Genomic DNA, 27,817 nt, shown 5'->3' with positions numbered 1-27,817 from the left:
GGGGTACGCACCAAGCTGTGATGACGCAGCCTGGGAACTGTGTGCCTTCCAGGAACGGGATGGAGGGAAAGAGCTAGTTTCCCCGGCAAGACTGGCTTTGGGAGTCTAGTCTGCCCTGAAGAGCTGGGAGGTGATCAAATGAGCCCCCACCACTCCCAAGCCCCGGCCCTCACCTGCCCATCAGCGCTGGCCGTAGCAAATCTGTTCCCATCAGGAGAGAATCGCACACAGTTAACAAAGCGGCTGTGGTCCTGCAGGAAAGAGCGCAATTATCCACCTGATGACAGGAGGTTCTGGAAAGTTCTCTATGAAATACGCAGTCTGTTTCAAACCTCTGCTCCAGCTGCCAGTGTGAATGGTCAGTCCACAGGAAGACCTCGGCCCTTAAACAGAATACTCCCGAAGTAGCTCCTGACTCACCAGGAGGTCTGCTTCAGCCCGCCTGCCTTGGCCCAGGCCCATCTGTGCCCAGGCCGTCCCCTGCTAGGCCTCCCAACCCCATGCTTGGTGGGATGCATGAGTTCCCCTCACCCTCAATCTGCAGAGCAGACAGAGCCCTGACAGGGCTGGCTCTCTTCCCTCAGGGCCCCAGAGGTAGCTCAAGTCCAGAACCCTAGGCCTCTTCCCCGAGTCTCCAGGGTTAGGCACAGAGCAGGTATTGGGAAGGGTTGGGATGGAGCGGAGTTAACAACTGAGCTTTTAAAAAAATTAAACAACGGTTTTGCACTTCCGGGGACTAAGACTCCAGATGACCTCCAGGGATGATTTCCTATCCTAAAGATTCATTCTCTCCCCCATCGAAGGTCTGCACAAGAAAACATCCTCTAAATGCCCCATGCCCCTTCCCCTACCTTCAAGAAACACCCCTTCAGGGAACTTAATAATATAAGCTCTTCTCAAAGCAGGGAGGGTTAAGGGCTCCTGGGGCATAAACACCTAACCGCCCATCACCTGCCCCACAGCATTCCCTGAGGCCAAGCACAAGTCCACTTAAGTCAGGAGCCGCTCGTGTGAAGGCTCCATGTGTGTCTGTGTCATGCGAGGGGCTGAATCGGGCTGAAACTGTGCCACCTGTGAATGGAAACCTCAGGAAAGAGGGTCTATGCGGATGCAGTCGAGGTATGATGAAGTCCTTAGGGCGGCGCCACTACAGTGACTGTGCACTCTGATGAGGGAGACTGGGACAGACAGACAGCGGGTGTCTTCACGGGAAGAGCCCGTGAAGACGTAGGCAGATTGGGAGGGTGCCCCTCGGGCCAACGGAGTCGGGGGAACACCAGCCTGCTGACATGGGGAGCTCAGGCTCTGGCTTCAGGAACCAAGAATAAACCCATGCTGAACCCCTGGCTTGTCGTCCCTTGTTACGGCAGCCCAGGAACAGGCATGGGGCACACCATCTGTGACACTCCCAGAGGAAGAGCCCTTCAAGGACACCGTGCTTAATGCACTGGTGAAGCAGCTCAGGCCGGAAGGAGAAATCGGGGCTAGGATCCTGAGGAGGGAAGCCACAGGCCAGGACCAGAGGAATCCACGTGTCTGCAAAGTCCACCTGGGAGGCTGAGCAGAAGAGTCGCCCCTCAGTGGGGTTTCCCTGCTCCGGGTCCAGTGCTGGAGCACGGAGCCAGCCCAGCATGCTGCTCTTCGGTGATCCCACTGCTCCCCTCAGCTGACGAGGCCGGAAGCAGCCAGCATTTCCTCTCCCTCAGGGGGTTTCCCCCGCAGGGCTGGGGACAGGAAAGCCTGAGCTTTCTGAGCGCAGTGACACTGGAGAGCCACCCAAGCTGGCCTGCCTTCCTATCTCTTTTCGGCAAGCACAATCATGGGGCTGCCATCCTCTGACTCAAGAGCCTGTCTTCTGGGGCATCATCACCGGTGCCCATGACGGAGGTTTATGATGGGCTCACAGCTTCAGCCTGAACTTGGCCCTGGTTCTGGGACCACCGGGAGGCAGTTCCCACTACTAACATGCCACACCTCACTCCCAGGGCCCAGCCTCAGCCAGGTCAGGCCTGCAGGGTGACAAGGCTATGGCCGGGTTTACAGTGTGTGTTCATCTGGGTGAGGGCTGACCTTCCCTGCTCCCAGGTCTGGCCTCCATGTTTTAGAGCAGGTGCAATCCACCAAGCCGAACCACAGTGGAAGGAGTCTGCTTCCCAAGCCGGGATCTCTCAAGCCCTCCTGGGTGCTTCTGCCTCCCTCATAGCCACCTGTCACTCACCACCTTACCACTGCAAGGGCTTTGGGGAACCTCCAGACCCCTCCAAGACAGCCAGGCCCAGAGAGAACCTGGGGCTCTGGTTTCTCTTCCAGATCTCTAGGCTTGGCTGCACTGGCTCTGGGGAGCACCTGGGTCAGATCTTCCCTCCCCAGGCCAAATGCCACCATGGTGCCTTCCACCCAGGGCTGTGAGGGAGCCAGCTGGGCTCCCCAACAACTTGGATGCCAAAAGAGGGCACAAGAAATGGAATGAACCCCGGCTACAGGGGTCACTACAGTACAATGCCGGCCCCCTTCACCGGGCATAAGGAATACGCCATGAGATAGGCGGCCGGCCACCACTCAGTTCCACTGCACAACGAACTCGTTTCCGCTGCTTCCCTGAGAGAACAGGAACGTCCCAGGATCCCAAGACCACCTCACAGAAGTCAGGATGCCCTCCTGAAGGGTAGCACCAAACACTCAGCTGCATACCTGCACATGTCCACCCAGCGGCCCAAGCAATCCTATTATGAGGCCAGGCCGCTGCCTCTCCTCAGAAGGGCCCTCTGCCCTGGCTGCCATCTCTCGGGAATCCGACTCCTTATAGCACTCAGCATCTCTGATGGGAAGGGGACATCACACATGAGCTTAGAAGCTCATGGCCCTTCTCCCCGAAAGAATGCTGCACATCACTCCCCAGGCCCTGGAACAAGGCAAGCTTGTGGGAAAGCCTGGGTTTAGTGAGGGCCAGAAACAACGGATGCCCCCAGAGAACCCGGCACTGTGTGAACCAAGGCCTTTGGCTTTAGAAACTCCTGTCAGCTTTTCCTGCAGCTTGAGCCAAGAGTCCAAATGAGTAGGAAACTTATGTCTGCTCCTGAAATAGCCCACTTAAAGGAAAACAGCAGTGAACGGCTCATTAACCAAAAAAGTGAGGGTTAAAAATAGCCTGTTCCACAGGGAGGTGAGGCCTGAGTACGAAGAAAGAAGGGGTCTGGGGAAACATCAAGGCGGGGAGGGGTATGGGAGGGGTGTAGGGAGGGTTCACATACCTGCGGGGCTTCCTCCTTCCTCTGGCTGCTCAACCCAGCCACCACCTATTGGAATGGGGCTCACAGTCCCTGGCCCTCCCCTCCCCATGCTCCCTGGAGGAGACGCAGCACCATCCTGCAGGCCTAGGTCCCTCAGGCTGTTCCCTGATGTGGAAGGCCCTCAGTGTCTGACCGACACCTGTCCGCCCATTAGTCACAGCCGACTCTCAGTGGAGCCCTGTGTCAGGGGATCCTCCCAAGAACCCCCACTGTCATTGTCCCTTCCCCATCATCACCCTCTCTTGACACTGAGAAGAGCTGTGAAGCCATTAGGTAATAAGTAACATACCTGAGCCCCCGTCACCGACAGGGTCAGAGCACCACGGGGCTCTGTGGCTTGACTCCAGCGAGCACAGGCAGACGAGCTGGTCAGCTCAGGTGTCCTCTCTGGGAGCCCTCCCTGGTTTCACTGGCCCCAGCTGTCCCCAGAACATACAACTGCTACTAACTCATACAACTGCCCTGCCCACCTGTCCTGCTCCCTGTCATGAACTCATGGAGGGAGAAAGGGGCTCAGACGCCTGGGCCCACCTCCTCATCCTCCCTCAGCACACAGCACGCACCTTTAGTCAGTCCTCTGAAAATGGGTTTCCGTCCTCAACTGCAACACTGCCTCACTCCTTCAGTCGACCGCCCCCTTCACACCTGGCCTCCTCTCCCTCTGGGAAGTCTCCCCTGTCCAGTGCTTAGAGGGGGAGCACCACACCCTCTTCCTGCTTCAGCGTGGCTGAGACACAAGTGATCCCCATCCTCTGCCTGCCTCTCCTGCCACCTGGGCAGACTGGCTCAGCGACCACTTTCCTCTGCAGAAAGAGGACCAGCGGAAGGCGCAGAAGGCTTGTCTGGTCACCGCCCCACCATCAGCCACAGCCCGTGCCGGAGCAGACCAGGAAGGAAATGGGAGGAAGAAGACCTATCCCGCTGACCCCCAATGTGACCAGGACTAATGCACCCACAGCTCTCTGAACAGCAAGATCGGCAGATATGAGGACAGAAGGCAGAACGGCTAAGGACAAGGCAGAGCATTCTGCAGGCCCAGCCCAGAGCCTGTCCAAAGCAGGCACCTGATACACACCGAAGGCCTGACACCGGGCATTCTGCCCTGCTTAGAGTCAGGAAACGGGAAAAACACCCACCAAGAAAATCCTGCATAGCAGAGGTCCAATTTTACTTAACTGCCTTGAAAGGCAATGCCTCTAATAATAGCCAAGACACATTTCTAGCTCAACTCACCTCCACTGTGCCAAAGGAAGCAGGACACCCCATCCCCCCAGCTCGGCGCTGCCTATGATAGGTGAAACCACAGGTGGCTGGAGAAAGCTGCTTTCAGAGCAGCTGACCATGCTGCACAGCACGCCCGGCTGGAGAGGGGAGACCAGGTGTCCCCTCTGCCTCAGGTGGACTCTACCCGCCCTTAGAAGCTCAGGCAGGAAGTTTCCACTTCCAGATCACACGACCACAGCCTGGACAAGCAGGCTTGGGCCTCATGAGTGCCACCTAAGCAACCACTGAGTTAGACAAAGTAACCTACAGACCACCACACCTGGCTGCGGGACAGGCTGAGGACGTAGTCCTCCCGGGTGCCTGCTCTAGAAGGGGAGTCTGTGGTTGTCCCTGATGGAAAGGGAAAGGCCAGAAAGGTGCTGAACCTTGCCCAATGTGCCCGTGGGTTGCTAGCCGCGCCTTGGTCACAAGGACCGGTGGCATGGCAGGAAGAAATTCCTGCTGCAGAAGCAGGAGGCGGCAAGGGCACACTTGCCCTTTCTTTCTTGGGTCCTCCAAGGGAACCTCAACCTTTGCCACAGAATGCCAGCACGAAGCAGAAACAGAGACGCTGCAAGCCTCGGTCCCCTATAATTCTGGGATGTCATCTGCCCAAAGTGGCCGATGGCTTCTGAAATGAGGGGGTCCAGAGCCTATTTCAGTGCTGGTTCCTTCACCTCATCTTTCTGCAGCTTCTGGAGCCCATCGCAGGTCCAGGCAAAGGAAAACTCACACTGACGCTGACCTGACAGCCCAAGGGCCTGGCTGGCTCGAGATGAAGTGGGTCCTTACTCAGCTCCCCAGGAGCCAGGAGTCTACACTTACTGTACAACATGAGCAGCCAGTTTACACAGATGAGCTCAAGAACCAAAGAGAAAAGCTACCCAGAATTCAGGCACTCTGGCTTAACCCTGCCCTCACCTTCCCTTGGGTACACGCACCACCAGCATTTTATTCTAGCACTTACTGAAATGGAAACACAACTTCGTCTTTCTCACGGCAGCAACTTGAGCTCAGCCCCTCTGTGCTCCTGACATGCTCAGTCCTTGTCCCACAGCCTCAGACACGGTGCAGAGGGAGAGACGGGGAGAGGCTGGAGCCTAGGGGGACAGGCAGCCAGCCACCCATGGCAGGTGGACTCTGGGGCTCTGAGGTTCCAGGGGAGATGCACATGCCTAAGTCAGACTGATCTACACAGTTGTCAACACTTGACAGGCCATTTTGGGTGGGTGTAGGGCCCCGAACACTTTTCTCCCCATCCTTCATTTGCTGGCCACCTGAGCCTGTCTGGAGCACCCGAAGATCTCCTCGTGGACACTCTGATCTGATGTTCACCAGCATCTTACATCCTCCCAGAGGAGAATGGCCATCACCGTCCTGTCTCCCAAGGGGACCGAGCCCCACCACTGGCCCATCCAACAGTCACAGAGCCAGCCAGCTGTGGTGCTGGGCTGCCATCCAACGTCCTCCATTCCTGATCTGCAGCCAGGTCCAGAAGCAGGACCCATGGGCGATAGGCTCCACAGGCAGACCTGACGACAAGCTGTGTGTCCACCCTGGACACAGGCAGGGGGCAAATGTTCGTATCTGATCACCCTGGGCTGGGGGTGTTGGGGTGAGGGCTGTGTTCTCATGTTAGAAAAGAAAACAAAAAGAGAAAGACTATTCCAGCCAAGTGTCCAGGTGAGCAGAGGGAAGGCTGGCAGAGTGCTGAAGTCACAGCCTCGGGCTGCCTGGGCACAAACCCGGCTCTGCTGACTGGCCGCTGTGCTACTCCTGGCTGGGAGTACATCTGCAAAGGGGAAGTGACCCTTCCTGGGGCAGGGAGAGGAGCCTCACTGGCCCACAGCCCAGATCACATCTAAGTGACATCAAACAGTAGCGAGGAGGAGGGGAACTTGGAGATAGGGACAGCTTCACTGAGACAGGCAAAGACGGCCTCCTGTTGCCACAGAAACCCAACCCCTCCTCCTCTCTCTCCTGGGTGCAAGGCATGAAGTTTAGCTATCTGACTCATCCCACAGAACCTTGATTTGCACTTAGTGAACACTGACCTTGAACACAGCCTTTGACAAAACCCCCATCACCTACCAACTGGGCAGCAGCCACAGGGGACGGCCTCAAGAACCGCTGCAAAAGGAGCTCTGAGCTGCACACCCCGTGGGGCTTTCCATGCAGCCACCTGGCCCCACTCAAGAGCCCTGGGGGCAGAAAGGAGTCCATTTCACCAGCAGGGAAGCCCTGCAGAACACTTCCATCCCCAAGCCAAGATCTGCACTGGAAATTCTGCCCACTGCCCGAGTACTACCCCATGGGGACCTGCTGAGGAAGTGGCATCGTCCTTTCCAGCCACACCCTGCCTGGTTTGAGTCACCGTGTTCAGTCATCAAAGTAAACAGTGGTCCCCGCGGAGCCTCATAAAGGACCGTCTCTCATTTAATCCTCGATGAGGTAGGACTGAGAACTGCTCTGGAACCGTGGGCAGCTGTGCAGTTAAGTTCATGGTTAAAATGCACTATTATTGATACCCCCACACCCACCTTGCAGATAGGAAAAGTGAGGCTGAGGTTCAGACCCTTGTCCCAACCAGGGAGTAGGCGCAGAGCTGGGACACTCTGCTAAGGTGTTTTGACATGTGTCTTCCACAGGCAAAGCATCTAACTCTCATCGAGTGTCACATTCCAGCTGTGACCCTGCCCTCATCATCTCACCAGAGGAGACGAATCTGGTGTCCCTGGAAGCTCACCAGCAGGTCTTGAGTTGGCAGAACCAGAGCCAAGCCTGGGCCACCCCTTTTTGACAAAGCTCCTCTAGGCCAGGATGCTCCCCTGGTCACAGGCCATCAGAGGCCATCATTCACCCCACAACCCCAGAAACACATACATCTCCCAGGGCGGGTCCCTCCTTGCCAGAAGCAGCCCTTCCAGCCTGAGGGCAGGGCCACGTTGGCCTGGGGCTAGTGTGCTGTCCCACCATCACAGGACGTTCCCCTGCAAACCCCACTTCTGTCTATACACCACAGCATAAACAGCATGTGCTTACAACCCGCAGGTCAAGACTGCTGGTTTCACGTGCAAACCATCCCCAGGGGGACATCCACTTACGCCAATTGTGAACTTGAACTTGAATGGTGGCCCCTCAAAGAATGCGGCACAGTTATCGTCACTGCCCGTGGCCAGCCGGTAGGGTCTGCTCTGCTTGATGTCCACACTGTTGATGACTTTGTTGTGTCCCGTGATCTCACCCACGGAAGAGCCACTGTCCCACAGGAAGACAGCTCCAAACCTTCACCCAGAGAGTCACAGGAAGAAAACAATCAACCTTGGGGACGGTTGAAGAGATGTGGGCAGCAGCGAGGCTAGTACGTGGGGTGGTACAGTGCGGGGATGCTCATAGCCACACTTCACGCACATTCGCGAAAGGAGCCAACGCCGGAGACACCGTGGTTTTGGCTCTGTGCAGTGCTGGTCTAAGAATCCGAGAATAAGAGGCTCTGGGAAGGGACTGGATGTCTGCATCTGTATGGGCCAGGGCCAACAAGTCTCCCCCATGTGGAAGGTCCCTTAGAAACACCTGCTGAGGAACAGCTCTGTGGCTTCTCGGTTTCCTAGTGGCTGTACTAGGCAGGACCAAGGTAATCAGCAGCCACCACCCCCTATCAGAAAGGAGACGATGCTCTGCTCTCAGGGGGCATCTGGTAAGTATGTACTACAGGGGCTCCTCCTTGTGTCTGGAGGCAAACTGAATTCTTAAGACCAACAGGATGACCTGAAAAACTGGCAGAACTAACCCCTGCCAGAACATGCATTAAAAATAGCCTCCGAGTAAGGGAGACGAGATGCGTGCCTGCCAAGTCCGAGTGCCTGAAGCCGCCGTGATGCCCTGGAGGGAAGCCTGCGCTGCGGCACACCTACCCCGTCGCCACAGGGCCCCTATTCCTTCGGAAGGTCACCACCTTCAGTGACGTACCCAGCTCCCCTGCAGCCAGGTATGGCTGCTGGCATTCCGGGAGGGACCCCAACAGAGATCGGAGCTCCCTTTCCCCTCCTCATTTCCTGCTGCCTAGCGTGTGGGCACGACAGCTGGCGCTCCAGGTGAGGGGCTGAGGATGTCAGAGACAGAAAGAGAAGGGCCCGGCCCCAAGGGGCCTCCATACACACTGGTCCAAGCTGGCCCAGAGGTCACCGCTCCCCTCCCAGCTGGAGCACCCACAAAGAGAGCAAAGCCAAGACACACAGGCAGGGAGGCGCCAAGGCCAGAGACTCACTTCTCCCTTCCTTCCCCGACCACTGCGATCCTCTTACTGTCTTCTGTCCAAGCAATGTCCTTGATCTTCCCAGCGAAAGGCTGATACTCATACTTTAAGAGGTGCTCCTTCTGCGTAGTATCCCAGATCCTCAGCTTTCCAGATACATCTGTGGGCACAAAGAGTGGCGACAGCCATGATCATCCCTGGGCCTGACGATGTGGGCATGAGGCGTGCCCGTCCAGCAGGGCCCGGGGGCTCCACTGCCCCAGGCAGCATTTCAAGTGAGCACAATGGGCCACTGGCCCGTCAGAGTACGCGGCCTGTGAGGCCCACTATTGGGTCCCTGCAGCTCACCAGCCACTCCCTGGACAATAAACCCTGTGTGGGCACCAGAGCACTGAGGCACACAGAGGCACAGCCCAAGGCGTCAGGTAGCTGTCTGGGTCTGATTCTAGTCTCCTCACTAGAGGAGGGGTCTAAATGGCCTATGGGGATCCGGCACCTTTCTGAACGCTTGATACTCAGTTTCTTCGTTTGCAAAATGGGCCAAGACTAGTGACAGCCGGCTCTCCTGAGCAGTGGCTGTGCTAACGGAGTGGAGCTGTGTGCGGCTGGTGCATGCCGGGACTTGCTTGCAGCCCCCGCCTGGGCTCCCTTCCAGCTACTCGCCTGCATCGCCCGCACCTACAGTGACGCACCCCCCCGATGGCCCAGACGAGTGAGGTGAGCGCAGGAGCCTTGTGGGAGGCATGCAAGGTGGGTACAGGCAGGCAGAAGTGGTGCTCCAGACAGAAAGCCACGCCTCTCCTCGGGGATGAGTAACCAAGAGACACGGGAGCCAAGGAAGCACACCCCTCCCTTCCAGGCAGGATCCCGTCACCAAGATCTGAGACTGATCCCCACACAGCCCTTTCCAAAAGAGCACCGAATTCCCAAATTAGCAAGAAGATGGACGATTTTATGCTAACTCCTCAGGCTTAAATCCTCGGTCCAGATTGGGCTTGGGGGGGGGCAGTCTTCCCAGGAGGGGGGCTCCGGGGCTTCCTAGGGTTCCTAGGCCCCTTTAGTATGTCACAGAGACCCTCCTGCTGCTCTGTGAGCACAGGTCCTGTCCTCTAGCTCAGGGCACAGGGCTGAGGTAGGCAAAGGCTTCCTGGGGCTCTGAGGGCATCAAACAACATCCTACACCTACAGCTGCACCGACCAGAGAGGGAGGACCGGGCCACCTCGGGGGGCCTACTGAGAAGTGACACGAGTCAGCAACGTGGAAAATCTCAGACAAGTGCTGGATACACAGCAGGCACCCGCTGCAAGCTGGTCATCACTCACCAGTGAAAAAACTAAGGGCCACCAGAGACGCTACCTCATGAGCAAACAGCTGTGCCCATAGTCCACAGGGCAGACAAGGGAAGACTCGCTGCCATGTGAAGAGCATGACCTGAGGGGCCCTGGGGGTGCTGGGCCTCTCTGGGTGAGGTCCAGGAAGGCTGCCTGGCCGAGGGGAGTTGCAAAGATGACCTGGAACTAGTTCAGTCTCTAGTGAACAGGCCAGCAGGAAAGGAAAGAGGCAGAGGCTGGAGTACCAGGAGCGGAGCAGGGTGTGTGCAGGAAGGACACGTGTGCACACAGTATCACACACATGCTCACGCACACACCAAGCCATATTGTCAGCTGGGCTCAGGCCGGTCCAGGTGGCGCTAAAGTCTGGCCCCATCAGCGTCTTTAGCTCAGGCTGACCGTATCCCACCTTCTTGGCCAGGATGGAGCTGGCCACCCCCTTCCCGCTCCCAGGTGGGTACGGGGCACTCAGACTCCTCTCTGGGCTGGGAGCCTCCCCACCACACCCTCCACCTCCTGCGTAAACCCTACTTGTCTATTTAATCCTCCTTCTGTTTCTCCTGAGTAGAGCTGACAATGTCACTTTACTTTCAGGTGTACAACCCAGTGACCTGACAAGTTCCTAAGTTACGATATGTGCAGCACGGGGGTAACCACCATCCGTCCTGAAATCACTACTACAACATCTGCGACTGTGTTCCCCGGACAGTGCCCTTCTTTCCTCCAACTCGCTCATTCCACACCTGGGAGCCTGTGTATCCCACTGCCCCCATCCCTGTCCCTCCCCTCTGGCAACCATTGTGTGTTCTCTATATTTATAGAGTCTGATTCTGCTTTTGTTTATCCTTTTTTTTCCTCTAGATTCCCCTCTTAAGTGGAATCATATGGCCTTTGTCTTTCTCAGGCTATCCTCTTGGGCCTCCGTGGGGGCTCAGGTGGCATGCTTTCATCCTTTTTTACGACCGCATCGTGATTCCATTGTATATGTGCACCACGTTTTCTGTATCTGTTGCTCTACTGAGGGACGCTTAGGTTGCTTCCACACATTTAGTTCTTTTTGGGGAAGTAGCTAGAGCCAGGAAGAGAAAGTGGGGCTCAGGACCAGGCGCTCGGGCCCCACTGACAAGGGTAGTCCCTGTGCAGCCAGGAGATCTGATGAAGTGTCCGTGGGTGCTGAGCCCTGTGCCAAGTGCTGGGGACACAACAAAGACACCTGCTCAGGGGCAGAGGACACCTGCAAGAAGCCAGAGATGATGGGGAGAGAGTTCCTTCTGTCTCCTCACTGGGAAGGCATCTCCCCCTCCAGATAACATGCTACACGAAGGGGAGCAGTCTGAGCCTGCAGTCTGCCCCTACTTCCCAGCAGCTTAGCAACTTGGGTGGCAACAGGGAGTGAAGTGGGCCTTCCAGTGCCCACGGAGGCCTCTGCTCACCAGCTCCACAGCCTGGCCTCTCTTCCTACGTTCCTCACCTGAGCAACCCTCCTGTTCTCCTCTCCTCTGGGCAGAGGCCCCTCTCCTAGGAAGCCTGACTCTCTGTGGCCTGGGTACACTGCTCTGAGGGCAGCCTGGGATCCAGAGCCCTGGTGGGTACCCAAGGGACGGAGCACAGAGCATAGACTAGTGGCATCAAAATTACCCAAGGAAGACACAGCTAGAAAAAGGGAACTGGGTTTGCCCTGGAAATGGTTCTGAACAAGAAAACATGACACTATGGGCCATGTCAACTCAAGGGCAGACTGACCATTTTGCTTAGGGCTGGGGATCCAGTCTCTGGCATGAGCTTCTTACATAGTAGGCTTTCCAGAAGGTTCATTCAGTGGACACAGACCATTCAGACTCACAGAAGCCTATAGGTCCCCACAGAGGGCTGGAACCCCATCTGGGAGCAAGCCACAGGCCTCCTGAGGTACTGGGATCCCCGCCTTAATGTGGGGAACTCCAGGTACCAGGTAACCCACTTAGCCAGAGAGCAAAGCCCTTTCTCAGCCTCCCTCTCTCTCCCTCCCAACTCTATACAACCCTACTATTTTTAGCCCAGCACCTAATCTCTGCAATGAAGGTTTCCTTCTCTTCACTCGATTCAAGGGACCAGCTCGCTAGAAAAGTAAATGTGATCTGCATGCAGCCCAGACCTCCCTCACTTTCTCCACCAAATGAGGGCGCCTTTATGAGAGCAGAACGTCCAACTGACCCTTTATTTATGTGGACTGTCCTTCGCAGCGGTCTCTGTGCAGGGCTTCCTCATTGATTTAGCACTAGGATCTGAAGAGCCCAGACTTCTGGCTGGTGGAGGGCCCTGCCCCGGGACGTGGACTGCAGGCCTGGGCTCCCACGTGCTTCAGCAGCCGGGCCTGCAGCTCCACCCGCCAGAGTGGGGAAACCGCGCCAAGCAGGCAGCGGGGCCCTCGCCAACCACACTCCTCTTCTGAGAAGACATGATTTTAAAAGGGTCACATCTTGGGGCTTTCAAGGAAAAGGTATTTTGCTGGCAAGCAGGGCTGGCCAAAAAAAAAAAGAAAGAAAGAAAGAAAAAAAAATCACATGGCTAAAATAAACCAAGGCATATAAATTAAAGCAAGTTTTATAGATCAAGTTGGAGTGAGTCTAAACACCAACATCGTTAAGTGCCCATGTTGGGCCAGACTCGTGGCCAAGCTCTTCATACACAAGCCTGACTGCCAGCTTCAGCCACCAGCCAAGCACGCCTGTCTCTCTGGCGTGTCCCAGGGTTAGTGGCAGACACCCTTGGTCACAGGCTATCAGGAGGCCACCAGCATAAGACGGTCCATGGCATTGTACACACACTACGGCTCAGGATTCTATCCAGCTTCTCGGAGATCAAACCAAGGCCTAGGAAGGTGAGCTATTCCAGGCAGGCTGCACAGTGAGTAAGGGACGAACCGTGCAGGGACAGGTCCCCACATACCTCCCACGCAGGGGCAGAGGGCAGCGCAGACCAGCCATGGGGCATGTGAACCCCAGCCTTTCTCTTTTGCCCAGGAATTCATTCCTCTCTGCTGCTCTCTGGGGAGGCTGACCAGGCCCAGGCCCACAGCAGCTTACTCACTTGGCTTTCCCTGAGGCTGGAGACAGGGCTGGGCACTGGTAAAGCCGCCAGTCACTATCGGCTAAGCGTGCAAACGAGGGAATGAGTGAGTCAACAGAGGGGGGGCGCACACACCCACTGCCTCCCCTTCTCATCTGTAAATGGTGAAAAATCTGCCTCAAAGAAGTAGGTGAACAAAGCATCCACCATGGTAAAGATCCTTCTGTCCCTCCTCCCAGCCAGCCTCCCGCAGAGCCACACAAAAGCCTGGCTGGAGAGAGCAGAGGGCCTGAGCAAGCTGAGGGAAATGGAGCCTTTGCCTGAGGCCAGCATTGGCAGGGACTGGGAAAGGAGCAGCTCATGAATAAAGGTGACACAAGACAATGCTGCAACTCAGAAAACACACACACACACACACACACACACACGCACAAATGAGCTCCTGAACATCATGACACAGCTACTGCAAAGGCCTCTGGCCAATCTCACATGAGCATTTCTGCTGACCTCTGAGTGGGAACCAGCTGGAACACCGCCAGCCATGAAGTTCTGCAACAGGGCTTTTTGGTGGCTTGTACTTTCCTTGTCAGCCCCAAATGAAATTAATCAGACTGGCACCACCTGCTGCACCCCTTCCTACACCCCCCTTCCTTTACACTTCCCCTGCCCCTCCTCCCACCACCCTGCAGCCAGGAGTCCAGGTGGGCTGGGGAACTCCTGGGCCACACCCCCGCACCCCAGACAGGCGCACACACAGGTACCTCCGGAGGCGATGTAGAACCCGCTGGGTGCATACTTGGCCACCACGACCTGATGGGCGTGCTCCGTGTAGATGTCAGCAAGGGCTGGGTTCTGCAGGGAGGAGACCAGAATGAACACAAGGAACGCAGCAGCAGTCAACTGCTTTTCCCTCTCCCGATGAGCGGATTCAGGGGCTAAAAATAACACACGCACGAACATCTAAGTCAAAACCTCCATAAAGAAAAATCCCAGCAGTATGCCTCCCTACCCACACACCCAGTGCCTGCCTGCCTGTCTTCGGGTGATAGAAATTGAAGTAGTTTTAACTCTTTCTCTTTAGTCTGCAGCTGTGGAAGTGGAGATGCTTGTCTTTCCTTTGCTTTTCTGCACCTGACACGGTACAAATATGTACTTGTAAGATACACTCAAGACAAGTTTTATGGGAGAAAAGTCTACCACTCTCTCTTCCTGGTGGGGAGCTTCCCGGAGTCAGTTGTGTGCCGGTCCCCCGTTCAGAAGCAGCTCTGCCCCGGATGCCAAGCAGCGGGTGGCCCGAAACGGAGCCCTGGCTCTGAGCTCCAGCAGCCTGGCGGGGCGCAGCATTGGGAGCCTACCCCTGTCACAACCTTCAATGGGAAATGTGGACTTTACCACCTGCTTCGTAGCCCAGATGGAAGGCTGGCTGGACTCACAGCGAGAACAGGGCTGGCGCCCCGGGCCACTACTCACCAAGAAGGTTCTAATGTCTCATTTACCAAAAGAAGATTGCGGTACCCCCACTTCCACACACACTCAAGCGGCCTCAGCAAACTGTAAACACATACACTGAGATGCTCCTGATCTGTCTCTATGGCTGAGCTTTCTTTCTGGAGGGAATAAAGACTCGGTCATCTACTCTCCATTCCTGCTGTCAGGTAAACCATGCGCTCTTCAAAGAGGCCACATCCCCCTGGCTGGAGGCTGAGGCACATCAGGCTCCAGTGTAGACACTCTGCTTTCTAGAGGCAGCTGCTGCAGGAGCATCTGGCCTGATGCCCAGCTATCCCCACTGCTCTCCAACCTGACCACAAGGTCAGAGGCCTGCAATTTCCTCAGCCTTCCGGCTACAGGATCCCCAGCTCCTGACTCTACCAGACTGAGACCAGAGAAGCTGACCCTAAATTCTAGCCCCGCCCACCACCAGCCACCTCTGGCATTCCTGTTGGCGTTCCCCTGGCTGGCCAGGACCACCCCACCTGCCCTCTGACCCCTACTTACAAGGCTTAACTGCAGGGTCACTTCCTGCATGAAACCTCCTATGCTCCTTAAATCATTTACCTTGTTCCCTAAGGTACTCAGGACACACAATACAGGTATTCCCTGCTTTTACAAAGTTTGCACTATGCCACTAGATCAACATTAATACTAATTTTCACTAACCGAAAGCAAGCCACACAGGATTTTCACTTTCATAAAAAAAGGCAAAAGCCAAAATAGCATTTAGCCCTATTTCTGTGGTGAGATGAGCTGGTCTGGGGTAGCAGGCACCCCGGAGCAGTGTGGGGTGACCCCCAGCTCCTTCCCTGGGAGCCACACTCAGCATCTCAGTCTCAAACAGCCAGAGCTCTAAGCCGTGTCTGGGAGCACCTGGGCTCTCCATTTATTTCATGCATGTGTTAGCAAGACATATCCTAAGGTATCAGAAACGCCAGGAGAGGTGATTTTTTGGGGAGAGTCTATGAACACTCTATACTCTTTTTCATATAAAGCAATGGTAACTGCCTCTTTGCTTTAGGCCATTTTGGCTCACGTGAGGTTTCAAAGAATGCTCTGTTTTGGATGGTGCGGAAACCTGAAGTCCCAAACCTTCTTGTCATCGCTTCCAATTAGTTTTTCTGTGACCTGCTTCAAGTGCATTTACCTCTTCGGCCATCAAAGCAGTTCACAGCTAGCCAGTAGTCAATAAATGTTTTTTTTTTTGGGGGGGCGGGTTACAAAGTTCTTTTAACCCTAAGATTTAATACTTGGCATTAATGTGATGTAGTGAGCACTTAATATACGTGCTTCATAAATTGATCCATCTCGGAATAAACATTTACTAATGAAATTAGAAGGGTATCCGGTACTCAAAACAAGAGGTCATAAATGGCACACAGGCATATGCAAAGGTGCTTGAGTCTTTAGCCTTTTGGGAAAAGCAAATGGAAACTACAGAAAGATACCGTTCCATACCCGCTAGAATCAGGAAGATCAAAAGATTGATGTCACCAAATGCTGGCAAGGATGGGGGCGCAGTGTACTGCAAAGTTTCTGTGTAGCTGGTGGGAATGCAAAATGGTGTAGCTGGAAAACAGTCTAGCTGGTGATTCATGAGATTAAGCATATACTTACCACACACCAAACATGCAATCCTGCCCTTCGGTATTTACCCAAGAAACCAAAGCACACGTCCACAAAAAGATACATAAACATGAAGGTTTATAGTTGCTTTACTCATCAACTGCCCAAAGTAGAAAACAACCCCAATGTCTACCAACAGACACTGAAGAAACACCACCCTATCTATATCCACAGTGGAACACACCCGGGCAACCAAGGGGGCATACGCTAACACGCCCAGCAACACCAGTGAACTGCAAAGGCATTAAGAAAAAGTCAGACACAAAAGACAACACTGGGTTGCAGGACTCCTTTCTTATGACATTCTAGAAAAGGCAAACTTACAGGGACAGAAAGCAGATTGGTCCTTTCCAGGTGTTAGGTATGGAGGGAGCCCACCGACGGCAACGGGTTAAGAGAGCCCTTCTGGAAATCACTGTGGTGGTGTTTATGGGGCTGTGAGTATCTGTCACGTTGAGCAGCAGATAAATCTTGCTGTATCTAAACTATGCCTCAGTAAAATTAAGATGCCTGGTATCCATTAACATCTGCCGAATCCAACTCATTCCAGCCCAGATTAGTGCTTCTTATCCTAACACCCCAACATGGACAAAATCCCTTGCAAAGAAGTGGGCCAAAAGTGGTCTGTGGACAGGCCACCCCCACTTAGATCCTTTCCAGGTGTGTTTCAAGGCTGACTAAGGGGTCTTACATTCTAACGGGGGACACCATGAGCCCATTTTACAGAAGAGAAACCATCCCATGGGCAACTGACCACCCATGCTGGCACTCATCCCCACTGGGCTCTGCTTTTAAAAGGGTGGGCATGTGAGATCAGTAGGCACTGGCCCTGGGAGAAGTTCTGCCCCTAAACATTCCTTCCCCTAAATGGTCAGGGTGGTGAGTCCAGGGGGCGTGAAACACCCAAGGTCATCCCCAGCAGGCTCAGCTCCAGAATCCTGGGCTGGATGAGACATCTCTCTAGTCTGCACTGCAAATACAACTAAGCCAGCGAGGGAGGGGGCCAAATTCTCCAAACTGAGCATAATGACTTCATCTGGGTCCATTGCAAACTCCCCACCTCGGCTTAGTACACACAGGGAGGCTGGCTACTAGAGGCAGAAATGTCCCACTGTCATCCTGCCAGTTCAGGCGCATTCCAGATCAGCTAAGGCCACAAGGCACCAGGATTTGTACCCAACACCCCCCGCCATAGCTGGCGGCAGCTCCCCTCACTTGCCCTCCCTCTCCTGCTGCCTCAGGCAAGGAGAATAGGACTTGGGTGAGTAATTTATTTGGGGCAGGGCTAGGCAACAGGGGAAATGAGCCAGTGACGGGAAAAAGCCAATTCTGGGTGCACCAAGGAATATTCCTGCTAGGGCACGGGCTTCCCCTCCCTGGCGGTCTTGGGAGATGGTTCAGGACAGGCCTAACCCCATTGCCTCCACTCTTCTCAGACCCCCACCCCCCACACAGGACCCCCACAGGTCTGCCCTTCCAGGCTAAGGAGCCGCTCCCTGGGCTGATGCCCTTATGGGGCCAAGGCCCCTTTACTCCCCAGGCCAACCTAGGGCTATATAACAGGGGCACCCGCTCCCCCTACCACCTGCAGCTCAGGGTCTGGCAGGGGGCACTCAGCAACACTGCTAGGTGAGGGGCAGAGCTCAGGGCTGTTAAGGCCCTGGCATTAGCCCCGGAAGGCTGCCCCAACCTGGGAGGTCGGGGAGTCTCACAGAAGACATGAGAGGACACAGAGGCACAGATTTGAGGAAAGACACGGGCACGGAGGGCCTACCATGTGCCTTGCAGACCCTGCAAACACCTGTGGGGACAGCAAGGTGGGGGCGCTCTGGCCACAGTGGGAGCCAGACGACAGGAGGCACCTTGGCCCAACCTGAGGCGGCCCTCTCCCCTGCAGACTACATACCACCCAGCCTCCCACCTGCGCAGACACCCGTCCCCAAGACCAGATTTTCTTCTGCCAATCCTGTCAAACAGGAAACAAATCCAAACCCCCACGCCCTCCCAGTCTCCACCTTGCCCAAGGAGACTCCCTCCATCAAGGGAGAATTCCCAAAACTCACTTCATACGGGCAGTGTCTAACTGAGCCACTGACTCCCCAAAACTCTTTCAGGTCCTATGTCCTCTCAACCTCAGGGCTGAAGAGGGATCAGAGGTCACCACACCATCCACAGTGAGGTCAGTGACTGGCCCAGGTCACAGGGCGTGGCAGCTCTGACCTCAGCTCCTGAACCACAGGGAGCCTGGTGGATGTATCAGGAGATTGGGAAGGCCTCCCTGAGCAACCAGTGTAGAAGCTGTTGAACCTGGCATGCCAAGAGGGGCCTCTGTGCTCTTCTGGAGCAGCTCATGGCCCCTAGAGCCTCCAGAGAGAGAGAGAGAAAGCCCTGGGCTCCTCCGAACCCAGCCCAGGCATTGTGAGTGTGACCTTCCCAGAGGATTGCGTTTCAGAGCATGGGCTTTCTAACGACTTCTAGTTCCTAAAAGCAGTCCTGGTAGCTGAACCTGTGCATCCAACACAATGTGCAGAGACCTCTATAGATGACTAAGGACAAACTTGAATTACTGCGCAGCAGTCCAGTGAGCAGCCGCCACACAGATATGTGTGCTTCCAGAGCGCAAGCTGGGGCCCAGAAGCCAAGCCCTGACCTCGCTGCCTCAAAAGACAGAACATGTAAGTGTGGCTCATTTACTCCTTCCAAGAACTCCCTGCACCCACTCGGGGCTGGCCCTGTGGATCCAGCAGTGAACGAATGCTCTGTACTCTGTACGAGTCCAACCTGCCACCAAGGTAGCTGGCCCGAAGAACGGCACCCCCCACTGACAATCCAAAGTCCATCTTCCATTATGCCTGCTCCTTCCGTCAGGAAATCACTGAGTGACTTTGTTTTTTCACTCTATCTGTCTCTGTCTGGAACTCCTTCCCTCCTCCCTGGTCCTCAATGACATCTCCTAATTAGCTTCTACTACGCAGGCAAAGGTCACCTCCGAGAATCCTTCCCTGTTGCCCCAACCGGAAATGATCTCATCCAGCCCTGAATGCCCACCACGTGCCCTCGCCACCCACCCCACCACCCTCACCACTTACTGCCTTGTACCACATGCCACACTTACACCATGTGCCTTTTCCCTAAGCGGGCCCCACAGGGGCAGGGCCTGGATGTGACCCAACACGGCCACCTCCAAAGGCCCCAGAAGGCCAAGGCTGGCTAGACCCCAAGAACCGGTTCTGAAACATCGTGCCCAGATGGTTCACTCTCAGCCATGAGGGTGGACCCTTCTATTGACTTCTCTGAAACCTCACAGGAAGGTAACCTTATAACCCACTTCACAGGCAAAGCTGCACACAGAGAACGGGATGTGTGCAAGGCTACCCGGCTGGTAAGCGGTGCGCGTGGGTCCTGAAGTCAGGTAAGGGTGTTTGTTCCTCAGTTCTATTCTCTTACCTGTGGTTGGTACCATCGTCAGCCTGATTCTCTGACTCAGAGGAACACTTTAGTCTGGCCGACACATAAGGATTCCAGAACTGGCGTGGGGCCATTCAGCAGTCCTGCATGGGCTGCTGCTCCCTGAGGGCCTGTCCCTCTTGCCTCCAAGCTCAGTCCCTTCCCAGTGCAGCAAATCAAGCTGTAACACAGGGACCTCTGCACACAGGACAGTGGCACCTTCCTTCCTGGCCTCCCTCTTTTCCTCTTGTCTGCCCAGAGCCTTACTGAGCATTCCTGCGTAGAGTCTGGGGGAGTCTGCTAGGGGTCAGATGCCAGCACCTCCTGGGGTCTGGTGTCCACATTTTTAAAAAGAGCAAGTCTCTAGGCAACACGGCGGCTGTGTTGCCTAGAGACTTGTGAGGAAGGCACTGTGGACCATCACAGCTCAGGCAACCCTCTAGGGATACTTGTGAATGAACTCTTCTAAAGCCCATGATGACCCCATGACTATTCTCCCTACTCTTCCAGATCAGAAAACCAAACCGGTTAAAGTACAGTAAGTGCTCAGCCACTGCCCAGCACAAAATGTACTCAAGCACAAGGAGCTCCTCTGCCAGAGGCAGGGCTCAGGGCTGCCTGCTGGATTGGCACACGTCTATGTTCCCTGAAGAACAGCTGAACATGGGCAGGGCTGGTGGGGAGGTGGGGAGAGGACTGGAGTGCCCATGATGGGATGGTATATGGTGGAGAAACTGCCATCTTCTGGGTAAGATCCCAGGGAGCAGGGATAAAATCAGTGGGTAGAAGCTACTAGTAGGCTGACCAGAGCTTGAGGTCCAGGTTCTTCTACAGGGGCTATCACCACAACCAAAAGTGGGCAGGTTCCACCACTGGGACTTTTAGAAGAGAAGCAAAAAGAGCCCTCTTCACTCCAGCATCTACATATCCTCTATAAGGAGGCCCGATGGGGGAAGGTGGGTTGGTGGGGAAACAGTCCGGGGGTCAGGATTGCACAGGGACCCGAATGGGCATCTCCAACTATTTCAGGACAGGGTTGACTTCCATAACCCAAGCAGAACCAGTACTACCTTTCTGCTGGCTTCAGAGATGAGGCCATAGCCTTGTTTTCTTTGTAACCTTGAAGGCCTTGATATCCCTCTCTATATCTCCAGGAACAGAAACGCCTAAGAAATGTATTAAAACCATGAACCCCCCTGCAGGAGCCCCTAACTGTGTGAGAGCACACAAGTCTAACTTCTAACCTTGGTGCACACTTGGCTCCCTCTCTAGATTTTCTCCCATCTCCACTTTCTCATTCCTCTTCCTGGAAAACTCTAACTCATCCTCCAAAACACAACTCAAATGTTCCCCTTCTCCAAAAACCTTCCCTGCTGCTCTGTGGCACAACCGGTTCTTCTTTCTTGTTCCCAAATCACCAGGACATTCTTTTAAAGTGCTTTACCAGATCATTAGAATGTTATCCACCAAGGGTAACAACATTCAATCTCAACACTACTGATGTTGTGGGCCAGATAACTTGTAGCACAGCCCTGTGAACTGTGGGATGCTTGACGACATGCCTGGCTTCTACCAACTAGACAGATACCCGCAGCACACAAAACATCTTCAGACGTTGCCAAGTATCTTAGGGGATGGGGCTGGGGACAAACTCTCCTCACAATCATTGATTTGAATCTTGGGCACTGTGGTCACAGGCAGGGCTCAGCAAGACAAGCTTCGTGAATGCAAGAAACATTAAGAACCAAAGAGCGAGGTGGTGGGTATTATAGAGGGCACGGATTGCATGGAGCACTGGGTGTCGCGCAAAAATAATGAATACTGTTATGCTGAAAATAAAAAATAAATTAAAAAAAAAAAAAAGGAACCAAGGAGCAGTTCTACCAAGTGCTGATAAGCATTTGCTTGGGTGTTTTCATCTTGAACCTGAAATCTTAGGTACAGAACAATCTCAACTGCAGATTCAATCCTATCACTAGTCTGCCTAAGCTCTTAATGGTTCTGGTAGCCTCTGACACAGGGCTGCTTGATTGCCAACAGCTAGAGCCCCCGCCACACCCAGGCTCTGACCCTGCAACTCTACAACCCTATAGAGGCCCTCTTTCTCAAACCTGCCTCATTTGTCTGGCAGCACAGCGCCTGTGCTTCCTCTCAGGGTCAGCCCCATCCAGTTTCCAGAGTTGGTTTTCCCCACTAGACTGCGAGCTCTGTGAGGAAAGGCCCATGGGCTCTGCTACAAAGCAGATGCTTGTTAAGTACTTATAACACGGTTCACTGGAGCTTGAGGTACAGGAGGTGGGGGGGCAGGGCAGTGGGACAGGGATGGAAAGGAAATGCTTATCCTGGGTCAGGCAACACTCAGGGAACCCCATGAGACTGGATGTGGGACAGCCAAAGCACCCAAGAATCACTGGCCCACGACGTCAGTCACCACCGCGTCACTTGGGCTCCAGGCAGCCCCGTGGCCTGGTGTGAGCCTGTCTCCTCACTTCTTAAAAATCCAACCCCCAAGTCTCTTCTGGTTCAATCTCATGCATGTGTTGCCTACTCACGTGCCCGGGTGGTACTCCAACACACCACTCCCTCCTGCCACCTGGAAGCTTATGTCGCTCCCAAGACCAGTTTGGACAGACCTCCCCTGTATCTGGGCTCCCTACAGGGCTGGTGGTCATCCTGGATGTATAGCAGGGACTCAAGAGGCACGTGCAAATAGACAGAAGGGACAATGTCTATCCTTCTGGAGCCATCTGTCCTTTCGCAGACACCCCCCACCCCTTGGGGGCACACGCACTGGTGGTCCTTCCGCACAGGGCTGGCAGCAGATCACCCCAGGACAAACTCAGCACTCATGTTCAACAACCCTAACCTTCACACTGTGCTTTGAAGCAGACTGTGTTGAACTGCAATGTATCACTTCCTGGAATTGGATTTTATATACGTAACTTTGTCAAACATACATTATTTTAGTTCTACAATCTAGGGCCTGGACTGCTTTAAAAGCAAGATCCAAACCTGCCCTCGTAGCAAATCTGCTGGCTGCTTTTGGCAGCTTTCGAGGGGCCTCTGCTGGGAAGTTTATGTGCCAGAGCTGTTCTGTACAGGGACGTGATGCTGGGCAGCTCAGAATCCTGAAGAGCCTCCTTCACAGTCACTGGGAGTAACTCTTCCTGTCGTTGCCGAATCAGCAGGAGCAGTGGCCATGCCGGACCCATGCTGAGAATATACCAGGCTCTCCCCTTCTGGTAGATAGCCATAGCCACACTACTGCATACTTTAATTCAGGTGAGTTGAAAGAAAATAGGTAAGAAACACTCTTCTCCACGAGCTTATGAAATGCCATTATACTGGGTTCACAAAACAACTTTTAAGTCAACACAATGAGTGGCGGCAGTAGTCCCAAGTGGGAAGGAAGTCATATGGGTACGGATACCTGTTTGGTTTGAAAGGAGGGGAATGCCACAAAACTGAGCCCCAGCAACCTCAAGCAAGCTGAGCTTTTTTAATTTCCAGGAAATAAAGCCTGCGACAGCTGCCTATTATCTCCATGACACAGCTTCACTTTCAAGGCCTTTTAACCAATGGATAAACTTACTGAGCACCTGTTACGGGCCAGGTACTTTCCTGGGTGAGGACACAGCAGTGAATGAAACAGGGGAGAGCCAAGCCCTGCTTTCAAGGAGTTTCCAGTCCAGTCCCAGAAGACAGGCACTTATCTTCTACTTGTCTGCCTGCTGGCTCACTTTGCGTTAGCACAGAGGGGCAGAAAAGGCCAGGATGGGAGTGCTACAGAGGCCTATGCCCTGAGACAGAGAGGTGACAGATCTCAGAAAGAGCATAGAAGCCAGAGTGCCTGGAGCTGAGTGGGAAGGGTGGGGGAGGGAGGTTTGGGGGTGAGACCGGAAGAGACAGGCTAGATGGTGAAGCTGTATCAGGCATGGTAAGGCACAGCAAAGGGGCAATGGATACCATCTCCTGTTTTAACGTAACTGGTCCAGCTGAGCTCTGAGAGCAGACTGGAGCACAGCCACCTTGGAATCAAGAAGACCAGTTTGGGTTTTCTGTTTTGCAATCCGGAAAGGATGGTAGCTTGGAGGAAGGTGAAAAACATAACAGGTAGAAAAAAATGTCAGATTCTGAAGTTAGCTTGACAACAGCCACTAGGATCCACTGACGAATGAACTTTGGGATGGAAGAAAAAGAGGGAAATCCAGAAGTCCCAGGTTTGGGGCCCGAACGGCTGGAGAAATGGCACTGCTGTTTTGGGGGAAGGACACATGAGGAACCTGAATGTGGTTTGGACAGGCCAAGCAGACATCTGTTGGACATTCCTTGACCTAATTCCAATCTTTTCTTCTGGGTTTCCTCTCTTTCCCAAGCCTGTAATATAACCAGACCATCATCTTTCCTATTTCCTGAATGGTCATGAGAGTTCCCCATAGATTTTTCCCAGGAATGCTGTACCCCACTAAAAATGGCATCCATCTTTAACTGAGTACCAATGATCCCCCAATCCAAAAAGAGCCTAAGGGCCTAATTTTCACCCAGAACAGGAACACATTAGCAGCTCCCCATGCTGTCTGGGCCCCACAGAAACTTACAAATAGCTGGGAAAGAAAAGCAGACGCACCCTCAAGAGAGAATGGTGAACTCGGGTACAAGTAAAAATAAAGACTTCCGAAGAGGGGCGCCTGGGTGGCTCAGTGGGTTAAACCTCTGCCGTCAGCTCACATCTGCACTGGGCTCTCTACTCAGCAGGGTGCCTGCCTCTCTGCCTACTTGTAATGTCTGTCAAATAAATAAATACTTAAAAAACAAAAACAAAAACAAAACACCTCCGAAGAACGAGCAAACTGGGTTTCACAAGCAGGGGAATGTTTGCAGGGGGTGGAGGTGCTTGTGTGCAGCTGTGAATAATTCTCACTTGAAGCAGCTCCAAGGATCGGCCTCCTTCACCGTGCTGGCCTGACCCCTCCGCAGAGCAATGGGTCCACAGGGCTGAAAGATGTGGCTGGTCAAGAACTTTCGTGGCACCCGACAAAGGGCAGGTACGTCACATGAGGCCCCCCACCTAGATGCACATGTAGATTGCCATGACCCGTCCAGGAATTTTAGGGGCCAACTCAAGCGTTCCCCACCCTATATATCCCTGAGAATGGTTTAGTCCATTTTGTCTGCCCAACTACAAGCAAGTACCTACTTTGGGCCATCAAACTTTTATTTACTTACAATCTCGGGACTGCACCCTGGGTATCTCCATCATTACCATCTAAGTCCCTGGTAAGGTTTCCCTCAGTTCTGGGTGAGGCTAGATCAGCTTTCTAGGAATCCGTAAGACTAGCACAACAGAGTGTGGCACCTCCGGGGAGCATTCACACCCGCCCACCCCTTCGTTTGAGGTGCCCAGCAATGCAGGGCAGGGCTGAAACTGCCACTCAGAGCTCGGTCCTTCAGCAGAGGAATGACAGTGACCGGCTGGCTTGCCCAAAGATGAGGGAAGTGCCAACAGCACCTCAGATCATGCAGAGCCCTCTCCTTTTACATCCAAGAAAAGCATGGCCCCCAGAGCCCCTTTACTCCCTTAGCCAGTTGTGAGGTCCCCGAGGGCAAGTGCATCTGATCAGCAACAATCCTGGCCCACCAGGGGTAATCACTTGCAACAGATGTGAATCTAAACTGACATCCCTTGGGAGCATGACCAATCAGAATCATCCACCTACATACTGTGCAGAGGCCCAACCCTAAGCACAGTGCAGAAGAACCCCTCCCCCCACAAATGGCTGTGCTGGTACTTCCACCTTCCCTCCCCCATACCGTAACTGGGCCTGAGGAAGGGAGAAGAAAGATTTCAGTGTGCAATCCCAGCAGTGGGGAGACCAAAAAGCAGACTGGGTCATTTCAGTAATTACAGAGGAGTAAGAATTTGCAAAGATTTCCCACGAAATTGGCTCAAGCAGCATTCTCAGCCTGGGTACAGGACGTCTGTCTAAATGATTCATGGGAATAAACTGGTTCCTGATTTTGCACTGGGGCTCACACCAGGTTGGAGTGCAAAGCTCTGAACATGGGTCCTGCTGACTCTGCCACACTGAGACCCTGGGTGTTAATAATGATCATACATAAGTACCATTTACCAAGTGCTGGGTGTGCGCCAGGCATGCTGGACTGGAGGGACACATCATCTCATTCAGCGGGCACAGGCAGTCCGGGGAAGAGGGGGGAAGGGAACCTCATCTCATCATCAATTCCATTTTACAGATGAGGACACTAGGATTCAGATGCCTAAGTCACCAACAGCCCCAAGGTCAAGCAGCTGCTGACTGGGGGTGTCTGATCCCTCCCCAATCCAGAGCCCTTATACTTCTGGTCTGAACTAATCCAAGCCTCAGTTTCCCCAGAAAGAGAGGGAAGAGGGCCTAAATAAGCCTGAAACAGTCTTCTAGGCTTCCGAGGTGTGGTCCCAAGGCTGAGGGGGCGTGGCGTTCTCACCCTCCCCAGGCTGCCGGGCGGGAGAAGAGGTGGGGAGCGGGGAGGGAGACCTGGGAATTGCACCCAGGGTCTGAACCCGCGCCTAGGGGGTAGGTGGGAAGGGGTTACTCACGTCGATGTTCCTTAGAATGACGCACTTTCCATTGGTGTAAAGAAAATTGTTGCCCTTGGGGTCTCCGCCAATGATTTTGGAGACGCCCCTCTCCACCTGGGGGAGGCTAGCGAACACCTTCTCTGCGGAGACACAAACCAGGCAGAGCGCGTTAGGGGCACCTTCCACCTTGGCCCCCGGCCGAACTGACAACAGGGGGCCGGGAGCGGACGAGAGAGGGGACCTGGATCGGTCTCAGCCGGTCACCTGTTGCCTCTACCGGGAGGGGCGGCCGCCACTTTGAAGGAGCACAGGAGACCGCGCGACTTCCTGGTCCGCGCTCCCGACCAGGCCCTTCAGGAACGCGGGGGCTCCCACGGGCCCAGCCCGCAGCACCAACTTTGGGGCACCCCCTGGGCCGGGGATCGCCGCCGGGCGCCCTGAGGGCGGAGAAGCGTTCGCTCGCCCGCTCCCTCTCCCCTCCCCCGCGGCCCGGGACTTAGGCGGGCCACCAGCGCCCCGCGCCACGCCGATGGCAGAGGGGGTCCGGCGGCGTGGACGCCCATCCCCGGGGGCACCGGGCCGCGGCACTTACTGATCTCGTACGGCATCCTCGCCCACTTGTTACCGCGCCGCGCTCGCTAAGACCTCCGGAGCCGCCCGCGCCGCGAAGCAGACTGGCAGAGGCCGGGCCAGGGACCGGGGGCCGAGAGGCGGCGCCGGGCGTGCCGGGCGCGGAGGGGGCGGTCCGAGGCCGGGGCTCCGAGGCCGGCTCGCGCCCTGCCCTGCGCGCTGCCGCTGCGGACGCGCCGAACCCGGAAGCGCGGTCCCGCGCGCGGCTCGCCCCCAGCTTTGACCATATATAGTCAAGCGCTCAGCTCGGCGACTGCAGCCCGCGTGAGGCTGCGCGGAGCGGGCCGCCCCTCCCCCACCCCCGCGAGGGCCCCGCCCCGGAAGTGACGTTGCACACGGCCCCGTAAAAATGTGGCGCGGGCTGCGGGCTGAATGTCTGGTCCCTTCTGGGTGCTGCTGAGTTTGCGGACTGCAGGGTGGGGGGGTAGCTCCGGCCGCTCCAGGCTGAAGTGCGGGGGCCGCGCAACGCGCCAGCAAGCTGTTGTGGGGCGGGGGGTGCTGGGGGAGCCGTTTCCGACCCTGTGTTTGCGCAGCGGGCGTTCCTGGGCGGCTAGCTTTCCGGGAGAGTCAAGGCCCGCGCGGGGATGGCAAACAGTGATTTTTCTTTTCTTAAAAACATGCCTGAGTAGGAGTCGCCTTTCCTCTAAAGCAGCCGCTGGCAGCCTAGATTTCAGGGAAATGCCTTGCTGGGCCTGAACTCTCATAACTTCCTTTAGAAACCTAAGAAGCCGAGGAGAACGAAGGGCATGTAGGCTCTAAGAAAACCGGGGTTTATGAGTCAGGAGGCAGAAAGAAAGGGGGAGCTTCCACTTTTAAGATCAAGGCAGCGTGAAAATGGGAAAAGCAAGGGCT

At 54.9% G+C, this 27,817-nt stretch overlaps 1 protein-coding gene across 1 annotated transcript in view; it reads right to left on the bottom strand.

The window, feature by feature from the left end:
* Positions 1-27,044, bottom strand: part of WDR1 (WD repeat domain 1) — a 43,450-nt gene extending 16,406 nt beyond the window's left edge. The window contains exons 1-6 of the mRNA XM_044226191.1: positions 26,928-27,044; positions 26,354-26,475; positions 13,950-14,040; positions 8,821-8,968; positions 7,658-7,838; positions 174-251 (exon numbers count right to left, since the gene is read on the bottom strand). Of these exons, the coding sequence (XP_044082126.1) occupies positions 174-251; positions 7,658-7,838; positions 8,821-8,968; positions 13,950-14,040; positions 26,354-26,475; positions 26,928-26,943 (636 nt within the window). The 5' untranslated portion in view covers positions 26,944-27,044. The remainder of the gene's footprint in view (positions 1-173; positions 252-7,657; positions 7,839-8,820; positions 8,969-13,949; positions 14,041-26,353; positions 26,476-26,927) is intronic.
* Positions 27,045-27,817: the final 773 nt, after the last annotated feature.

Source organism: Neovison vison, chromosome 11, assembly GCF_020171115.1.
Source record: "Neovison vison isolate M4711 chromosome 11, ASM_NN_V1, whole genome shotgun sequence".
Classification (NCBI taxonomy): domain Eukaryota; kingdom Metazoa; phylum Chordata; class Mammalia; order Carnivora; family Mustelidae; genus Neogale; species Neogale vison.
This window is presented reverse-complemented; position numbering and strand designations above follow the sequence as displayed.